The sequence below is a fragment of the Nelumbo lutea genome, chromosome 7, assembly GCF_056320005.1.
Source record: "Nelumbo lutea isolate HS-2025 chromosome 7, American lotus-T2T, whole genome shotgun sequence".
NCBI lineage: Eukaryota > Viridiplantae > Streptophyta > Magnoliopsida > Proteales > Nelumbonaceae > Nelumbo > Nelumbo lutea.
Window position 1 is genome coordinate 983,658 of NC_142690.1, and position 19,970 is coordinate 1,003,627.

General features: G+C 36.3%; 1 protein-coding gene and 2 long non-coding RNA genes across 4 annotated transcripts; 1 reads left to right on the forward strand and 2 right to left on the reverse strand.

Annotated features, from left to right (window-relative positions):
• Positions 1-1,057: 1,057 nt before the first annotated feature.
• On the reverse strand, positions 1,058-3,424 carry LOC148844516 (uncharacterized). Its single transcript, XR_016101963.1, has 2 exons — positions 3,226-3,424; positions 1,058-2,950 (listed from the first exon to the last, which is right to left on the reverse strand). It is a non-coding gene; the product is annotated as an uncharacterized LOC148844516 (long non-coding RNA).
• LOC148844517 (uncharacterized) lies at positions 3,423-5,709 on the forward strand. Its single transcript, XR_016101962.1, has 3 exons — positions 3,423-3,506; positions 4,064-4,161; positions 5,607-5,709. It is a non-coding gene; the product is annotated as an uncharacterized LOC148844517 (long non-coding RNA).
• LOC148844518 (myosin-12-like) lies at positions 3,648-15,564 on the reverse strand. Of its 2 annotated transcripts, none has more exons than XM_088953579.1 (39): positions 15,388-15,564; positions 15,130-15,258; positions 14,438-14,581; positions 14,191-14,336; positions 13,944-14,100; positions 13,762-13,820; positions 13,525-13,684; positions 13,247-13,396; positions 13,028-13,164; positions 12,771-12,917; positions 11,855-11,956; positions 11,702-11,759; positions 11,506-11,607; positions 11,347-11,384; positions 10,758-10,884; positions 10,495-10,665; positions 10,273-10,404; positions 10,066-10,172; positions 9,735-9,795; positions 9,428-9,605; positions 9,115-9,320; positions 8,855-8,974; positions 8,603-8,701; positions 7,975-8,190; positions 7,757-7,896; positions 7,567-7,668; positions 7,089-7,203; positions 6,796-6,855; positions 6,513-6,683; positions 6,230-6,379; positions 5,926-6,132; positions 5,685-5,834; positions 5,540-5,610; positions 5,268-5,367; positions 5,129-5,185; positions 4,976-5,032; positions 4,761-4,841; positions 4,296-4,378; positions 3,648-4,166 (listed from the first exon to the last, which is right to left on the reverse strand). In XM_088953579.1, exons 1-39 carry the CDS (start codon positions 15,388-15,390, stop codon positions 4,043-4,045), a joined length of 4,617 nt encoding a protein of 1,538 aa, XP_088809705.1. In that variant the 5' UTR covers positions 15,391-15,564; the 3' UTR covers positions 3,648-4,042. The 2 variants fall into 2 exon arrangements, with proteins under 2 accessions (XP_088809705.1, XP_088809704.1); XM_088953578.1 differs by having other exon boundaries at positions 6,489-6,683; positions 15,388-15,521.
• Positions 15,565-19,970: the final 4,406 nt, after the last annotated feature.

Consider the following 19,970-nt stretch of genomic DNA (forward strand, 5'->3'; position numbering starts at 1 on the left):
CAAAACCATTATTATGTTAAATTTTTTAAGTTCAAGACACAATACATATGCAATTATTATATTTTAATCATTATAGCAATTATTTTATATTTTTACTTTTCAACATTAACAAAAAAGTCAATTAAATATTAAACTTTGAAATGTTTGATAATATCAAAATTACTATCATATGAAATTTATAATTTTTCTAAGATACATATATTATTATCATATTTTTAGTTTTAATATTAACTAAAAGTATATCAAAATTATTAAAATTTCTAAGATACATATCATATGAAATTCATAATTTTTAATTATTAAAGCAACGATTCCATTATTAACATTTTTATTTTCTACAGTTTTTCTTAAATAACAAATCATTTTTTATATAAATTTAAATTAGTGGATTTGATAAATTTAATTTAATATTATATTCTTGAATATTTTGTAAACAATTTTTTATTTTTTTAAATAATAAATATGTTATTTTTAGTCTAAATTAAAATATCAATGAATAATTTATAAATAAATATATAAAATTTGAAGATACATATAATGTACAAATTTATGAAATTTTAGTACTAAAATAATTATCTATTATTAATATTTTTATTTGTATAAATTTATTGAGAGTAAAAAACAATTTTTGATATAAATGTAAATTTGGTAAATTGTTTACTTCATTAATGTTTATAAAGTAATAATTTTTAATATTATTTCTTTATTTTAAGTTAGAATTATGAATATAAACATATACTATTTTGTATTTGTTTAGGTTCATATTAATGGTAAGGAGGCCAAAACTGAACCCTGGGAATGGGGATATGTTTAATTGGGCCACCAATCAGAGTAGGCACCAAACCAAAACCTGAGCCTGTAGAGAGAGTAACCCTAACCCCACCTGTAAATCCTGACCATTTGGTTCCCTTAATTCGCATCTTCTGAATGGAAAGAAGAGAGGTAATCATGTGGGTTTTCTCAAATTGATTATCTTATGGTTATGGGTCAATAACCCCCACTCCAGGCCAAAAAAATAAATGGGTCAAAGAAAATTAAGAAGAGAACTGGTAGAGAGTTGGGTCGAATGGTTTTATTCTATCATTCTATGTAGTTTATATTCCTTGTATTACACAAAAAAAAACAAGTCAAAATAAAAATACATCCACCAACCCATTTCCTGGGTTCCCGCTGACAGTGTGTTAATATAATTGGCTCCATTTAATACATGGCTTTGCAAATTCCAAAAGCTCGACTGACTCAATACTCCGAAACCCTCATATTCAAGTGTCAACAGAAGCCACTATTGCCACCAATATTTTCTCAAGTCTTTGCTGCATTGACTCTCGTACACGTATAATATTCGCGCTGCTTCTACTTCCTCCTAGACACCCCTTCTCACCTTCAACCACTTCATGTATCCTAGCTAGGCCCTTCTGCTGAGAGTTGCGTCTGGGGAAACCCAAATTAAATGGATCTTATTTCTTCATATTTGCGCTCTCGTATAATGCTTGTGTCTGCTGTCCAGAACATCACAAACAACCCTTCTTCAGTTCAAATCTGCACTGATTGGAAAACCCATTACAAATAATGTTTCCTCTGATGAGCAGCAGTTCTTTGGATTATATAGTGACATGGAACTCCAATTCTGGTTGTTGTAGGTGGAACATGGTGACCTGTATGTGATACTCGGTCATCCCCTTCAAGGCCTGTGATCGATCGGTCTCAATTAATTTTTACTCCATTAATGTCCCCAGACTAGCTCTAGAGTCTCCTGTGAGTTCTACGGTCTTGATTCCACTCTTCCAAATTAGAAGCTTCATCACACTAGACATCTCATCCAATTTCATACAAGGAGAATTTTTTGCAGGTGGCCTTCGCCAACGGCAACGGGTCTATTCCTCCTCAGCTGTTCCGTTCCGTCTGACACGTCTCCGCTACCACGATTTAAGTAGTAACTCCTTCAGTGGAACTCTAAGTGGGGATGTGGGTGCTCTTACAGAACTTGGAGCTGTTAGATTTGGACGAGAATTTTCTCCATGGCTATGAAATTATCCCTATGGAGGTTGGAAACCTCACTCAATTGCAATTTGCAATATTTATCACTTCGCCAGAATCAATTCTCTGGTGGGATCCCATCATCAATCTTGAATTCAAGGGAATTGCAGGTGTTGGACTTGCGAAACAATTCCTTGTCGATGGAGTTTCCGATTGATATTGGAGAACTTTCCGACCTCTCGACTTTGGCCTTAAGCCGGAACCAATTGACTGGCGGAATTCCATCCTTAATACAGAAGTTGGGCAGGTTGGAAACACTTCAATTCAACAATAACAGGCTCTCCGGAGTGATTCCTCCATGGTTGTTCGACATCAAAGGTCCGAACGAGATTCATCTTGGGGGGAATAGCCTCACCTGGAAATCTGGAATAACAGTGGAAATGCACGTTATCTCGATTGTCTTTGAGATCCTGGTCGAATTGCTAGCGGCATCCCCGATTGGGTTTCTATTCGAACAAGTCTTGATTTCTTGGATTTGAGTGAGAATGAACTTCAAGGACCCTTTCTCCAAATGGCTTGCTGAACTGGATATTGGCAGTCTAATTCTATCAGACAACAGCTTACAGAGTTACAGATTCGCTCCCACCTCGTCTGTTTCAATCTCAAATTAACTTGTCTTTCCCTTTCGAGAAGCAACTCCTTCGGGGAATTGCCAGCAACCATCGGCAAGGCTAGAGCTCTCATGATACTCCTGTTGTCTAATAACAGATTTTCTGGGTCAGTTCCTGAATCCATTTCTAACATTCATCGCCTGCTGTTGATGGACTTGTCGAGAAACAGGCTTTCTGGCGACAAGTTGCCGGTTTTCAGCCCAGAAGCCTTCCTTGCTTCTGTATTAGACTGTATTTGGCCGATATCTATCGTATCCGTGACCCTCCGATACGCCCCTACAGTAACTGTTTCGGGGTTTGACCTGTTCAAGAAAATTTGTGAGTGGGCATTCAGTTCTTTTGATTAATAGCTGAATCGAATAGACAAGTCGAATTAATTGAAATTCCAAGAGAGAAACCAAAACCGAACCGAATTTCCTATCCAATTAAAACCAGATCAGACCGATTTCTTTCGGTTAACCGAACTTTCAAATCTGAGAACAGAAACCGGTAACCAAAATACTTCAACCGAAAAACCAAAGTAACTGAACCAAAAAAATTCGCTTCAGCTTTTCGGTTTCAACCGAAATACGCTCACCTCTTCCATTTCCCGCGAAACCGTTTGACACGTTAGAACTTAGAACTTGGAATGGAAAGCCACACAACCGTTAGAAACTACCTGTAAATCTGCCGAAATCCAAGGGCAAATGTTATATCGAGAGAGAGAGAGAGAGAGAGAGAGTAAACGCAAACCTATAAATGCATTGCACAAATGGACGATTTCCCACTTCCTATCTAGATTGAATCTAGAGTCTTCAACAGCGACTGTGGACAGCCATCTCAGGTTCTAACTTTTACGAAATCTTGGGCTTAATTTAGGTACTCTCGCTTCTCATTAACAAACTTCTTCGGTTTTTATCTCTACTCACTATTAATCTGCCAAATAATAGAAGAGATTGAAGTTTTGATTTGCATTTGTATTCATGGAGGTTTTGGAAGCTTTATCAGGGTTTCATCCTGCACTCGATAACAAAGCTTGCCTGATCAACAAGAACCAATTTCAAGGATGAAAAACATACATACAGAACCTCAATTACTCATCTATCCCCCCCAAAAAAGAGAAAAAACTACAGTTGCTCGCTCTTTCTTTCTGCCTTTCTCTTATTACATTGAAGAAAAAAAAGAAAAAGAAAAAATATATGTAGTCTTTTCTTCACTCTGGACGCTCAATCCCAATGGCACAACTTTGAATGAAAAAAAAAAAATCTATGACCGAATGAGGACAAAATAAAAGAGGAAAATTTACATACCGAACACTCACTCACTTGTGAAAATAATGAAAAAATAATAGTAAGTCATACTGTTTCTTTTCTTTTATCTGTATGGATGCAAAGGGAAAAATGGAAGTATGGTGCTCAATCTGTCCGTTGCAACAGGAAATTAAACTCGGAAGTCTGACGGAGCAGAGGGGGTGGGTCCATGTCGGACAGGCTTATGTCTTGAAATGATCTGGATATCTCTTCCAGAGAGAAAGGTATGCTGCAATTTGTAAAATCAGTAGTTAAAATTAAGAGATTTTCTTCTTCAGACTCTTATAAGGTCTATATTGTTATTAGTTCCACCTTTTGGGGAAAAATAGGCAATTAGTGGATTTCTATGATTGATTACCTTGAGTCAACGTCAAGCAAGAAAGAGTTATTTGGCATGCTAGCTGAATCTTCTGTCACCAGTGTCCTCATCTTGCCAATTACCTGAGAGACCCAATTGCCAAAGTTAGGATTAGGTTCTATTTTAATTCTTTCTGATGTCTGAGATGCATGAAAGTGGTTTCAAAGTCCAGAAACCAGTGATTCTATTGTTTGTGGGTTCGCTTCCTAGACATGTTAAAGAAAGAGAACCAAAGGCAACTTTTGGGGCCATCTATTTTACATCTGTTTTCTTATATGACATGGAAAGAGGAGAAAGAGGAAAGGGCATGGAATGCATGAGAAGGATTGAGCCATTGTTGAGGATCTTTCCAAACATGATAGATGTCAAAGTAGGCTACTGTAGGTTTAATATTTTATAGCAGGGACTCCCAAACATTTTGAGGAAAATGGAGAAGCAATAAGTATATTTTCAAGGGAAACATACATCTGGAGATAATCCTTGGGTCCCATATTTGTCATCCCAAAACATTGTCCCAATGCGATATATCTGTGGAATGCTCAACACCTGGAAAAAGAAATTGGTAGCTTTAATGGATCTTTTTCATAGAGAATTACTAGCAGTTGTACTTGTACTGAAAGTTGAGTTTCACTAAAATGTTTAGTTGGCTATTATAAATGTATAGCTTCTGTTCAGCTTACCGGGCAAATTTCATTTGTGATCTCATCCAAGGATTTGTGAGGCTTTTGATGTGAAACCTGCATACAGGAAAAGAAAAACAATTAAATTAATAGAGAATGCATACTCTTGAAATCAGGTAATAAAATTGGTGATCAGAGATGAAATATACATACCAAAAACCCAACAGCCTGCCTTATGTGCTGGAGTTCATCCCATGAGGATCCAGCAAACTGCAACACAATGGAGTTATGAGTATTTTCTTTCCTCTCCATCCTGGAATATAATATGGCTTGGCTAGGAAGATATACTTACCTGGTCTGTTGCCTTGGTGCACCACTGCTCCAGTTCTTGCAAACCAGCTTTTACATATTCTCCATTGCTAAATGAGCAGCACTCACGACGAAGCAATAAACTGCAGAAAAAACCAGTGGGGTTTGTATTGCTTAGATGGTTGGGATTGATAATCATTTGCAATTTAAAAGTAGATACTACCATTATATCTAGTTCTAGGTGATTTTAGGAACCCAGAATCACAAAAGGATTTTCTGGGCATGGGCTTTATTGGATGGGCAAAAGTTGTATACCTGTTAAAAAGTTGCACATTTATGAATGAGAACACCTGACTGAAGGTTTTTCTTATGATCATGGAAGGAACCTGTACATCTTAGAAGTTGGTTATTGAACATTAAGATGATGATGATGATGAGATGATGGAGGATTCCCACTTACATAATTGTTGCACATTATATCCAAGGTATGATCTAGGCATCCAACAATGCTTTGCCAGTGTATACTTGATGCTTGTTGTTTTGCAACTATATTTGAATGTATATTTTTAGATGACCCTTTTACTGATCTGACCCTTGCAGATCTTGGCGCCTGTTAATATGAGAATCTAGTTGTAGAAAGGTTCAAAGTATGCAGATTATTTTTCTTGAATTGGAAACTCATGCTTATATAAACTGCTTACCTGTATACACAAATTCAGGAATGAAGTAATCTCTTTTTTCAAACTGTCACGGATCATCCCATATATCTTTTCAACATATGCGGTTAGGTGTTGTTTAAATAGTAGGGCAGGGTATTTAGCTTCAACTCTTGATTGGATTTCAGGCTTGCCTACCATTCCACTGTACCCACTTGAAATCCCCATCCCTGATGGTGATGAACGAAGACCCTGACAATATATCTCAGACCATTATATTTTTTACATCCCCTCATTTTGTAATACAGGGTATGTGAAATTAAAATAATTTTACTAGAGAGAGCTTTACTTGAGCCATTCTACCAAACAAGGTGGTTGGTGAGGTTCGGCTACGGTGTGTAAGGCTTGGTGCATTGCCTGCCTTGAGTGTATTTTGTAGAAGAAACAGAAGGGTAGATGTTGTTGAGAGCCAGTAGGCAAGTTCACTGATGTTTTGGTTCTGTAAGGTATAATGAAGAAAATCAATCTTACATGTAAAACCTATTTTTATCACTCTAACTTGTATATCTATTGCTTAATTAGAAGATATCCATAACATGTCAAATAACCTCAGGATTCTGAAATGGCACCACCTCAATTGATGAACGGATTGTATGAATAATCCGATCAAATATGTTTGTCTTTTCTGCTTCAAAGGATCTCCACTGAAGAAGTGTCTTATAGATAATACAAGCAGCAATAGGTCTGTTCTTGTCAAATTGCTTATCTTCCATGAGACACTTTATAAGCATATCATGGCTTTCCTGGTTTGAATAGGAAAAAATAATAATGTTAGTAATGCATGTCGAACAAGCAATATCTGTTGGAGATCACTCATTCATGTAAAGATTCCTATTGTAAAGTTCAGCTGCATACTTGTTGCCTATCTGTTAGGAATTTTTGTTTATTGAGGGGAACTGCAAGAGGCACTGACTCCTGCAAAACAGAACAATTTTCAGATTATTAACTAATTTTAAAGAACAGTTGTTTCTCATCAATGGCCTCCTATTTAAGGAAACTTCATTGAATGATGCTGAGAATACTTTTGTTGTCTTCAACTCTTCTTCTGTTTGATGTCCATTCTCAAAACTCTTTACCATTATAAAATATAAGTCAATGAAAAGTTCATAGAAATGTACTATACAATGAATGTTTGACTGTCAGTGTACCTTGGTGACTTGTGGCTGTGTCCGGTCAGGAGTAACCAATTTCTCTACTATGACTGGTGCCTGATTGCGGAGCATTTCATTCTCAGACTCCAGCTTTGCAATCTTGCTTTGAAGGCTGGACAGAAGTGAAGTTCAGTCAGATTGCAAAACTTTTTGTCTTTTGAAGCCACAAAAAAAAAGCCCAAGATTGGGAAAACCCATGGTTATGAGTTATGACACTATAACTTAATTCAAGATATACAAAAAGGTAGATGAATCAATAGGCAGTTTCACTTAACAAAGTTAACTTAGTCCAATCACTATGCTTGTGAAAGTTGATCTTTGACAAATTCTCTTATAGTCTACTAGTCATATAATATTTCCGTAGTTAACCTAGTTATCAACTTTTTTGGTGACTGTGGAATCAAGATTTTTCCTTCTTTGAACCTTTCTTTTAAGTATGCAAGATAAAAAGGAGTTCTATGTTATAGATTTATACATTTTCACTTCTTCAGAGAGCTCCTCATTTGCTGATGCAACCAAAGCCTGCTGACGTAGAACCTGGTTCTCAGATTCCAAGTTGGACAAGTTCAATTCTAGTCTGAAGGAAAAGACAGGAAGTAGTCAAAATCTATTATGATTGTTCAATTACCAATTTAATAGAAACTTATTAGCATTAGTTTTATCACCTTTCAATAGTCTCTTGCAACTGAGATATTATTGACTGTGATTCTTCTGCCTCTTTGAGCCTTGATATGTTCTCTTTCTCAACCTCAGAATATCTTCTTTCAAATTCCTCAACCCTCTTATTTAGCTTACTTAGCTCATCCTGTATATTCATAATCTATATTGGTTTATAAAATTGATGATATTCCCTAATAGAAGCTGAAGAGCCTTAAGATTTTACCTCAAGTTCCCTATTGTGATTTGTCAGGAACTCTATCTTGGTGTTGTCCACAACAGGCACTTCTTTGATGACTGGTGGTGCTTGTTCAATGGCTATTTTTGCTGCTTCTTTTTCTCTGATGATTGCAGCTTGAGCTTCATCGAATTGTTCTTGAATTTCATGCAAAGCAGATTGCAACCTTGCAATTTCTTTTCCATTTGCTTCTTCAAGGTCAATCTATGAGAAGAAAATGGATTATTTATTCAATAAGCTTAAAAGGACCTTATTTACTTAAGCACTTAGCATCAATCTTTAGTATCTCAATTGTAAAAAGGTTGTTTGGCTACTTGTACAATCTAGTACATGTCAAAAATGCTCAAGGGATTCCAAATCTCTGATATTATCCTGCCAAGGCATTATGAATTAAGAACCCATGGATTTACTGCTTTCAACATCACTATTGATGACATAAACCAACTAGCCAATACAAAAGATTCCATTTCACATGGCTATCTCAATACCTAGATGATTCTATTGGTGATGAGTAAAGGTCTGAAAACATAGATATAGAATTGTTGTACTCTACTGTACATGGTGAAGCCTTTCAAGAATATCCAGGTAGATTAAACAAAATGAAAGAGAATCATACCCTCATGTGTTTTTCGAATTCTAGTCGCCATGTTAGCTCTTCAACGCGCTTCTCCAGTTTATCCTTGGCTTCTTTTAGTGCCCCTGTTTCTCTAGCAGCCTGCATGGAAAATGTCGCAATCAACTTTTATCTACATAAAGTTTATTTTTTGTTTTCACATAGCCATTACAGAAAAGGCCTTGTTTAAAAAAATAGTTCAGAAGATTCCTTTAAACAAATAACGTTTGGTTGTACAAAGAAGAAAGAGCTCACCATTTTGAGCTTTCTAAGTTCCTTCCTTGCTACCCTAGCTCTCCAGAGACACTGAAGTGTAACAGATGCCTTCTTCTTCTGTTTGTAAGCAGAAAGTGCTTGGAATCTCCGCCACCAAGTCTGTAAAACGCAAGAATTAATATATTACTTTCCTTGGTCTTGATGACTTAGTCTGATTCTTTAGAGTCCTTTCTGTTGTTCATCTCAGAATTGAGGTTTCCAAGGATTGAACTATAAGGTTCTAGAGGGAATGTATCTACCTGCATAATCATTGCAGCCTTGGTTCTCCTTCTGTATCTATATTCATTGTGTGCTGCCATTGCTCGCAAACCAGCTTGAATAACAATTGCTGATGCCCGTAATTCTTTATATGCTTTTCTAGCTGTATGAGCTCGTGCATGTTTTTGCACTCGAATTGAGGCATCCTCCCTTCTCATGTGTTCATATAGCTTGCGTGAAAGCTGCCCTGTATGATGCAGAAGCAAAAAAAAAAAAGAAGATCATCTCACCATCTGGATAATGGATTTCTTCAGAGATTTCATGAGAAACATAAATGGTTTAAGAACAAGAAACCTCTCCATAGTTTCTGCATGTGAATGGTTGCCTTCCGTAGGGAAATGAACTCCTTCCTAGTGAGATGTGTACGGATTTGTCTCTGAATTCGTCTTGCAGCATTAGCTAAGACTTCAATTCTTCTTGCATCTAATTCAGCCATCTGCCCAGCTCTAAGAAACACCTTTGTCTTCCCAATCTGTAATAGAAAATTAATATTTGAGGGCAATTATCAATTAAAATATTTCGTTAATAAAGCCATGGAGAGGGGTAACAAGTTTTGTTTATTTATTTTTATAATGTATTTAATCCCATCTCCTGGACATACCTGGTAGCCCTTCAAACCCATTCTGTCACATACGGCTACACATGCTGATTTTTCATCAGAGCTGTCATAGGATAAAGGATACAAAGCACTGAAGTTAAATTACAGTCATTGAATCTACTAATAATGCTATTATATAAGATGAAGAGTCATCAATGCAAATAGTTTACTACGTTTACATTTAGTGGCATAGTTGGTCAAGGCACATAGTACCACCAATGAGAGGCTACGTTTTCTCATCCCATATTCCCATCCTATAGACCAAATCTTGAAGGTTCTTTTTGTTTTTAGTTTTACTTTTTTGTTGGGGTTTGGAGGAGTAAGAAACTTATACCCATCTAGAATATCTGGAGCAAGCATTCCAAAACGATCAAGGAACTCATCAAATGTTCTCTTTGTGGGGTAACCAGCACAACTTATTCTAATTGCCTCTAGCACACCCTGCCACAGTGTCCACCAGAAGGAAATTATTTATAATAGAAGCATAGAGTAAACAATGCCAAAGTCTTCACATTCAGTTATCATAGAGGATGGAACTCACCCCACATCGCAACTGGTTTAAGACATTGAAGTTCTCAAAGATTCCTGGCTTTAGAACAGCATTTGGCTTCACACATCTGATGTAATGTGGCTCCGTCATGTTCAAGGTTTCCATTAAAGATTGCAGTTGTTGCTGGATTATGATTTCGAAGGCAATAATGAATCAGGATGGAGAGGTTTCAATATTTACTTTTAATTTATACCTTGTATAATCTTGACTTACCTTGAAGCGGGTACCAATAGATGAAAATTTGGATTGCTTTGAAGTTTCCTCAGGCAGCGGAGGGAAGAGATTTGCAACAAAAGAGCATTTGGATGCATTCAGCAGAGCTTGATGTTCTGCTACAACATAATCCTTGTTTTTGTCTAGAAAATGATCTGCTTGGTATGTAACCTGTTGTCCATTAACTCTAAGAATTAGGAACTAACTAGTTATCATAAAATAAAGAACTTGAAGTTTAAGTCATAATTTCAGGATTTTCTTACATCACCAGCATAATGGTTAATGGTGAAGTCTGTACGGGCAAGCTTGGGTTTGCTGAAGCGCTTATGTCCTTTATATGTCTGATACATCTTTTGTGCAAATGTCTCATGGGTGGACTTTGGAAACATACTGCACCATAGATTAAGTTGAGGATATGACACAAGAAAGATTGTGAAGGTTGTTGAGAGTAGGGAGGAGGTGGTCAGAGTAGGATATTTCATGAACTGAAACATCTAGAAGTTAATCAACTAGTGAAAAACATACTGCACCAGAAGTTAAATTAAATTAATGGTCAAGAAGAGTTTATTCTGCCTTTATGCTTATACTACATTTTTGTGGAGCAGGGGAGAAGATATAGCAGAAGAGAGATGCAGGGAGTTGCTGAGAGAAGAAAGAAAGGATAGTGAATATGATGTTTCATGGACTGGAACATCTAGAAATCATCAATTGTTAAATCAATATGTGTCCAGTGCCCTAAGTGTAAGATATAAACTCAAAATATTGACTAAAATTGAAATAGATTGACATTCTGTTGTTATGATCTTTTTTCATGTAGGGATGTTAATAAAATAAGATGTGAGAAGTGTGTACCATGCTTCATCAAGAAGAGCAATTATTCCTCCAGATTTCTGCATATAGGCACAAAGAATCAGTATTCCAAGGTCTTTTCTTTTTCTTTTTCTCCTTTTCCTGATCTAAATTATGTAGCAATAGCATTGTAATAATACAAAATTGACTTTGATAAAATACCTTCTCTATAAGATCCAGCACATCTTGGTTATCTACAAATTCTACATAACTCCAGTTGATCTCCTCCTTTGTATACTCTTCCTGTTCCATTTTAAATACATGCTGTGGGACATAGAAGTTTTTTCAGTTCTCAGTCATAGTGAAAGCCTTCTGTTTGGGTGTGACCAGATGAAATCAATTTTTTTTCTATTCTTACTTGATTAAAATGCTGTTGCAACTTCTCATTGGTGAAGTTGATGCAAAGTTGCTCAAAGCTGACACACAGGCATATTATGAGATCTAATTGACAATTGGATCGAGGCTTAGAATGTCTATCTCATGGGGAACCTCAAAAAACTGTATGGATTACCTGTTAACTTTGAAGCTCTCAAACCCATAGATGTCAAGAACTCCAATTATGCTGGCAGCGTTAGGATCCTGGCCAATAGAACTGTTGATTTTGTCCACAATCCTATTGGGGATAATAAAAATGAACATCATACCATATATGGAATTATCGTAGTGATTCTTTTACCAAGAAAACTCTCCTAGAATAGATTAGAGTTAGAAAAAAGGAACTAATGCACACTAGAAGTATTCCAGATATGAAAGATATTTATAGAGGGTTTAACATTGGTATTCCGAATACTGACCATCAGTCAGTATACTAATGCCCTTGCCCCAAAGTTTAGAGAGAGAGAGAGAGAGATTAAAGAATATAGATCGGAAAATAAGAATTGGTTTAGTTGAGTCAACAATAAAAGCATCTAGCAACTCAAAATGGATAAAATTCAGAACTTAAATTAGAATATAACAATGAAGAATCAGAGAAAATAAAGCATAAATCCTAAAAGACATAACAAAAAGAAAAGAAATAGGGGGAATTCATTTATTACATTTTAGTTAAAAGATCTCAGAGAAATCTTTGAGTGTAGAACTTTTTTATATTATTTTGTATTTATAATACTCTTTTGATAGTTGTTACTGATTAGGAAGAGGAAATATAATTGATTTAAGTTGGTCAAAAACTGGATTGAACCTAGTCAATTCAAGCAAGTTTTACAGGTGGAAAAGTTTTTGATGTACTTGCATCCACTGATTCAGTCTAACTTTTCTGAGGATTTTGATTTAGTTGATTTGTAAAGGTGTGCAAAGTAGCCTTGACAAGGTTGATATATTTGTGTGTGCCGAAGTTCAGAAACCTAGAGCTGGATTAGTTTAATTTCCCTCTCTGGGATGAGACAATTTGTAAGAATTAATTTTCTACTGACGACTGAAGTATTTACCAGTCAAATAGTCTGGAGTACACTGTTTTTGCCAGGGCATCACGATTTAATGCAGCTGCGGCTGGATCAAGAGGTTTTGTAATATTACCATCAGGGGTAACTATAACACGCTTACAAAGTGAATCTTCTAGAGCCTTCTCATCACACCTGGGTAGAAGCACCAAGTTCTATATCAGGAACAAACCAGGGAGGAAAAGCATCCATTAGCGAACTAACAAACAAGATTCATTTAAGTGGACCAAGATCAGAATTAATACATAAGCAACTCAGCAGCTGTTTGAAGATGGAAGAGTGACTTTTCATCCTTGACTTTGGAAGAATCTACTTCCTTCCCCTTGATGAAGTCAATATTCCCGAGATGAAGGATTGCAGCTACTACCCGGAATATTGCATCCTGCACAAAGAAAAACCTCATTTAATTCAAATATATCACAGCATCTTTCTTTTTATTTTTAATTTCTTTTCCTACATAGTACCTGTTCTTCTTCACTGATCCCCACAATATCCATTGCATTTCTGGTCTCCAGATACTCCCTGGCATCATTTACATTTGCTACTTCATAACAGTTTGTTTGGTTTAGATAGTGGAATGTCCTTGGGTCCCCAAGCTTGAACCTCTTTACATCCTGTGAGGGACCGTCAGTTTTAGCTGGTCATTTGGCATAAATCAGGTACATTGCAGTAGATTGCATTATTGTTTAGTTAAACTGTGCATCATTAAGCAGGTATACAACCAACTTAGGACATGGGGTACCTCTGGTGGTGCTGCACAAAGCATGTAAAAGCAATGGTAGTTCCTCTCAGGATCAGAGACCTGGCAAACACGTGACCGTTCAAGAAGATATGTACGAACAGCAGCTCCAGAGATTTTTCCATGCTTATTAAATTGGATCTCAACAAATTTACCAAAACGACTGATACACACAATCCCCTTGTCATAAAACTTCTTGTTAGTTGAAATATAAAATGGAAGAATGCCTTAAATTCTCACCTGGAGTTGTTGTTCTTCACAGTTTTGGCATTGCCAAATGCTTCCAAGACAGGATTAGACTGTAAGACATGGTAGACAAATAACTTAATCTTTTTTTTTTTTGAAGAAGAACAAGACAATTAACTTAGTCTAAATCTTTACATGAAAATCTCATATTATAAAGTAAGTACAATAATGCTTACCTCCAAAACCTGTTGTTCAACTGTCCTTCCCTCGGTCCCTGATCTACCGCCCATGAAAGCAAGATATCTCATAAGCATTTTTGTTGTCTCTGTTTTTCCAGCACCACTCTCTCCACTTACTAAGATGGATTGGCTTCCTTGTTCATTGATCATTGCTCTGACATATGGAGTAAATTTACCGAGTATATGTATCAGATAACTCAAATTATCAATGTTGGTCTGGAACCCAAATATGTATCAGATATACCTGTAGCAAGCATCTGCAACAGCAAAAAGATGGGGACTGAGCTCCCCAAAAGTAGCTCCCTTGTACTGCTCCATCATATGAACATCATACAAATGTGGTAACCTCCGAAAAGGGTTTACTGCTATTAGAATGTTCCCTGTATAAGTCTGTTAATTCCAATTATTGTTAGTTTTCTCAATTTCTGTCTATGACATGTTGGGCAGCACAACTTTCATAACATACACTGAGTAGAAATTAATGGACTCACATATATCTCATTAAGAGCAAACCGAGATGCAAGGTTATGTAGGACCCCTGGCTCATGGAGGTAAGCTAATTTAGTCATATCATCGACACCAGCTGGTGGTGCTTCTGTGTCTTGCGGGTAAATGCTGGAGAGATTGGCCACAACCTGAAATTGAAAGAAAAGTTTTACTTCGAGATGTATCTGATCAATAGATGATTAGAAGTTTCATAAGTCATCAACTCCGATGCATCTCTTTCAAGAACAAAATAGAGATGCAAATATAATTGACTGTTTGACTAGTAGTCTCTTGCCCATGACCAGCTGTTGGGTTCTCTAGTTAAATATTTCATCCATATGAGATTTCACCCGGTCCAGAAATCTAACAACAATACAGATGTTAAATTTTCAGAAACTTAACGTCACTTAGACATTTGTTAAATTTTCAGAAACTTAACGTCACGTAGACATTTGATGCATGTTTGTTTAATATTGTATAATCCCCTGAAAATGGCTTGCAGTGCTCTAAACTGTTTTAGATTCAAATTTCTTCGCCCGTTTGTACACCGTAAATTCAATTATATAAAGAAACATATTTACATTAACATATATATAAACACACACAAACACACACCGAAAAATCTAATGCAGATCGTCTGGTACATTCCAAGTTAGTGGGAACGAGAGTGTTTAATTAATGAAGCAGTTAAGGTTACCGTTTTTCCATCTGTGGTAACTATGGTGGCATCACTGCCTTTGATCTCTGTTACTTCTCCATCAATCCATGCGAGTTCCGAATCCTCTACCCATACATGTGATCCGACTATAATATTCACCGGAGTCCCCTGCACCAACCAAAGATCAGGGAGAAACAAAAACATAGGCATATGATGATCATCCAACTCAGAATTTGGACAGAACAAAAGATTATAGCTGATGAATAAAAATGAACAACAGATGAATAGGAAGCTTACCATGATTAAAAATCTACAATCTATGTTACGATCATCGAGTTCTGAATTCAGATGAGAGTGACGGAGGTCGATTAATAGATGCTGTGTTTCAGAAGTAGAAGAAGAGGAAGAGGTGTCAGGGTGAGATGAAGCGTATTTTGAAGGAATGATGAGATGGAGGATTGCAGAGAGTGAACGAAAAATAAGGAAAGAATGCTAGAAAGGTATGCTTAATAAGAATTGAAAAGGAGAGGAAGTGCAGGTGCTGCTGCTGCTGGTAAACTTAAAAGCAGAGAGAGAGAGAGAGAGAGAGAGAGAGAGAGAGAGGATGCAGCCACCCCAGCTCTCTCTCCCTCCGACCCGCCAACTTTTTGTTAATTCCATATAAGATGCTGACTTGGCACCGCCAAATTGACTGACACGTGCCGTCGGATCTGTGTAGGTTATACACAGCATCTCTCATCATAACTGTAGTTTTAGCCACCTGATCAATGGGGCCGGGGCTTCACTAACGGCATGATATCTGATATGTTGAGGAATGTGAGTGAGTTTCTATAGTGACGATCATAGTGTGTACTTAGCTAAAGCTGTATTTGGGCAAGTTTAAAATTCAAAAAGCTGGTCCTTTTGAAGTGTCTAGCCTTGTGTTCATGCCTTCCTCACCTGTTGGTATTCTTACTTGAAAAAACTTGATTTTTTTATTTAATTCAAATTATGGCCTTGTGTGGATTTTATTTACCAAAATAGCCCTACTCAGGACCATAACTGCCACGTCTCGCATTTTAAACATTTTTCTTTCTTGCAAGGGTGTTTTAGACAATCGAAATTTGTTTGGGTAAAAGGCACCGAAAATGACTACAAACCTTTTCCGCTGCTAATTCTAATTGCGTGTGGACAACGTTAAGCTGTTACTTAAATGACCTAAACACCCTTTGAACAGCTTCTATTCAAGTTTAGATGCCAAGTCATTGTACCTGTCGATCATGAGGCTATTTCCGTACATACATAAAAAAGCTGGGTCCACGTGGACACCGAGGCGCCATCACTCTGCCGTGGGGCTCACATGTTACCGCTTTCTAGCTGTTCTTCGAGCCTTTGAATTGAATCTTTTTTGGGGCGGTGGAGTTGGCAAACGTAGAAAATAGAAATCCTTCGTCGACGTCCGATCCCGGCGGGCGTCGGCCTCGTTCCGGCAACTCTACCTTCCGAAAAGTTTCTGGTGTAGTGGGTCCTAGGAAAGCTTCTCTGGAAGCCTTTCCCACCAAGCTTTTATTATTAAAACTATAAGTTAATATTTATTTATTTAGAAAGGCTGATTACTAGTTAGTGGTTTATTATACTTCCTTAATTAATAATTAATAATTATTATTATGGCATCATCTATTTTCCTTCTTATGCTAAAAACTTTTTTTCTAATTAAAAATATTTAAGCATCGATAAGTGTTCTTTAACAATGATACTCGCATTGTCTGATTTTTTTTAGAATTAGATAATCATGACCTTTTTTTCTGATATTTAAACCAATGGCTGTGATCATTCACCTGATTTGGTTTATTTTCTCGTCTCACTGCAGCTACAGCGTTGGGAGCCATTGAATGATGGGTTTAGATTCTAGATGCTCGGGCATGTGAACTAATGAGTACCCCATTCAGTGGTGACTGGGACATAGGATGTAAATAATGCCTATTATATTTACTTTTTCGGGTGCGGGTTTCACCAATGCAAACCCAAGAATCCATTTGGTGAATGGGTCGGGTGCCTAGCCTAATTCGAATGCAATACGACCCATTTAACCATTTTGCTGAAGAATGAAGAGCACATCAGCACACGATGAGTCGATGACCAACCACTTTTTCTGGTTCGGGTCTGTCTCCTAACGTGAACACATTCGGATTGGCATTATTACCTTTTGGGCGTTTTGAACAGTGGAAACGGGTCAAATTTTACATTTTTGTAATTTGCAGTTTTAATGAATGCATGATGGGCCCCTGAAATTTGGAGATAGATTCACCAAAAGGGTTGGCCCACGAACTTGGAACCGAAGGTGGAGACTGGAGGGAGAATTCATTTCAAATGGACCCACTCTTCTATTTGGAGCGGAGAGTTGTGTCAATCTCTCTCTCTCTCTCTCAATGAACCATCATCAACGAGCATTAGTAATTTGTCAATTTGAAGTAATTGGGTAGCTGTAAAGTAATATTTGCCTTCACATTTATAAGACCTTATTATCATCTTAAAAAACATCAGTGAATTTCCTATGTGACTTTCCTGCCATACTGGGATATGAAGAATTATGTGCAATCTAAGCCAGCGTGCTTTTAGCAAATGCACATATTAATAGCAAGCCATCAATTGTTTCATACCCTGTTCCACATGAATAGCGAAAAGGAGCAATAAGTATTTATTCAGTTAGCATCTTTCCTTAATAACTATCCATCTACTGTAGGAAGTTATATTTTGAGATGGATGAATGGAAAATACTAGAAAAATGGGGGTTAGAAATGAAGTCATTCGAAAGAACCTAATAGTAGTACTTGTAATAAATGATAAAATGAGAAAAAATAAATTAAGATTGTTTGGTCATGTTGATAGAATACCACCTACAAAACTTGTATGAAAGCGATCTATTACAAGTTTGATGAACTAAAAGGTCCACAGATAAACAAAAACGGACAAAGGTTAAAATATTAAAAAATGATTTGAGTGATCGTAATTTAACAATGGGTGTAGTACTAATTATTAAGCAGAACCTATAACAAGATTCATGTAGCTGACCCCATATAATAGGATACGATGATGATGGAGTATGTCTCATCAATAACTTTTCCTTCAACTTTCTATTTTTCTGTCAAGACAAAAACAGCCATAGTGCTAATCAAGCTTTTAATACATTTCCACCACTTAATGATAGACAAGAGAGAGTCTACGTCAAGCCTGCAGTAGGTTTCTTATATAGAAAACTCATGAGTCATGAGGATGATAAGAGTTTATACTTTACACAAGGTTAGCCTGCTTTTCTATAACAAAATACAATGGTTTGAACTTTGAAGATTGAAATCAGCCTCAGTATGTGTGAAACATTGGTTTACAATATTCTCATTCAATGTTTATAGAAACAACTACTCAACATAATCCAGGAGAAATTCCAAACATCAGAACATATTTGCCAGCTAATGATAGAGGAAATAGAGGTTCTGGTTGGCCTTCTTGAACTGATTGAGTGCGGTCAAGATTGATATTCTCCCTTTCTTATCAACCAATGGCTTATTTGTATGAGTATTCAGTCTTCATTGTGCTTGATAAGCAGTGTGAATATAAGCTCATCAATGGATTCTCATGTTGGAGAGTTTCTTTTGTAAGTATAGCCTGGTAAGACATCTTAATTATCTTTGAAAGAACATTTAGCCCTTAAGGGGTGTTTGACAAGATGGGGCAATTATATGCCACCAGAAATCTTGTCTATTTTATGCAATACCTTATGAGGAAAAGATATGACTTGATTCATATGAACATAAATAGATTGAGTGATGGTGTCACGTGAACTATAAAAATGTAAGTTTCTTATTTATAATGCATTATGTATGGTTGGTTGAAACTCATAACCAGAAATAGATTGGTTGATGTTTTTTTTAGATTTATTTAAGTTTTGTTGATTTTATCTTATCCCAATTCTTAGGGGTGCAAACGGATTGAATTCGAATCGGATTAAATATTTGAATATTCAATTTGATTCAAATTCGAATTCGACTAATTAATTATTTTAGGTAATTAATAAATATATAAAATAAATATTTTATTTATATAAAGTATATAAATTATATAAGACATTTAAATATTTTATATATTATATATAAGAATTAAATAATCGGTCAAATTCGGATATTCATCGAATCGAATCACGCTAAATCCGAATTCGAATCCGATTAACTATTCGGTATGAATAGGATATCATAATTCATGATTTTCAAAACCGGACCGAACCGGATGGTCGGACCGGAAAATCGGGAACTAGTCACTTAACCGACCGGAAAAATGGGAACTAGTCACCTGACCAGTTCCGTTTTCCCCCCAAAACCGTTGATTTTGGTCAGCAAACCGCTGAACCAGCCGGTTAACCGTTTGAACGGTTTTGATCGTTTTTCAAAATTTTTTATTTTTTTTAATTTTTTGTTAGAATGGGCCGGCCATTCGAGTTGAACGGTCGAACCGTTCAAACCAATAACCGGACCCCAAACTGGTTTGGTTTCAAAAACATGTCCGAATTTGACTGATTAGATATTCGAATTATCCTAATTTGATTCGATTATGTTGAATCTCAAATTTGAAATCGAATTTTCGAATGTTGTTGACACCCCTAACTATATCTATGCATTTAAGTGTATTTTATTCTTATAATTAAACTAATCAATACCCATGCATTACACAAGCTTTTTTAGGTTAAGAGGGCATTTGACAAGTCCTTTTGTGTGGTTTTCCAAGCTTTGAAAAAATTGGTCTTTCTTTGTTTGGCAATGAAAGACAGGAAGCCAAAAAGACATATGCTCTAAGAAGTTCATGGAAGCCTAAAATAGAAAAAAAAAATAGAAGCTTCAAATGGAGCATCT

Bases quoted from the DNA above. Each gene is read 5' to 3' on its own strand.
- LOC148844518 (XM_088953578.1), bottom strand. The intron at 5,611-5,684 runs GTAAGTGGGAAT...TAAGATGTACAG, and splicing joins ATATAATGTGCAACAATTAT to GTTCCTTCCATGATCATAAG. The intron at 4,167-4,295 runs GTAATCAATCAT...TACAAATTGCAG, and splicing joins TTGCTTGACGTTGACTCAAG to CATACCTTTCTCTCTGGAAG.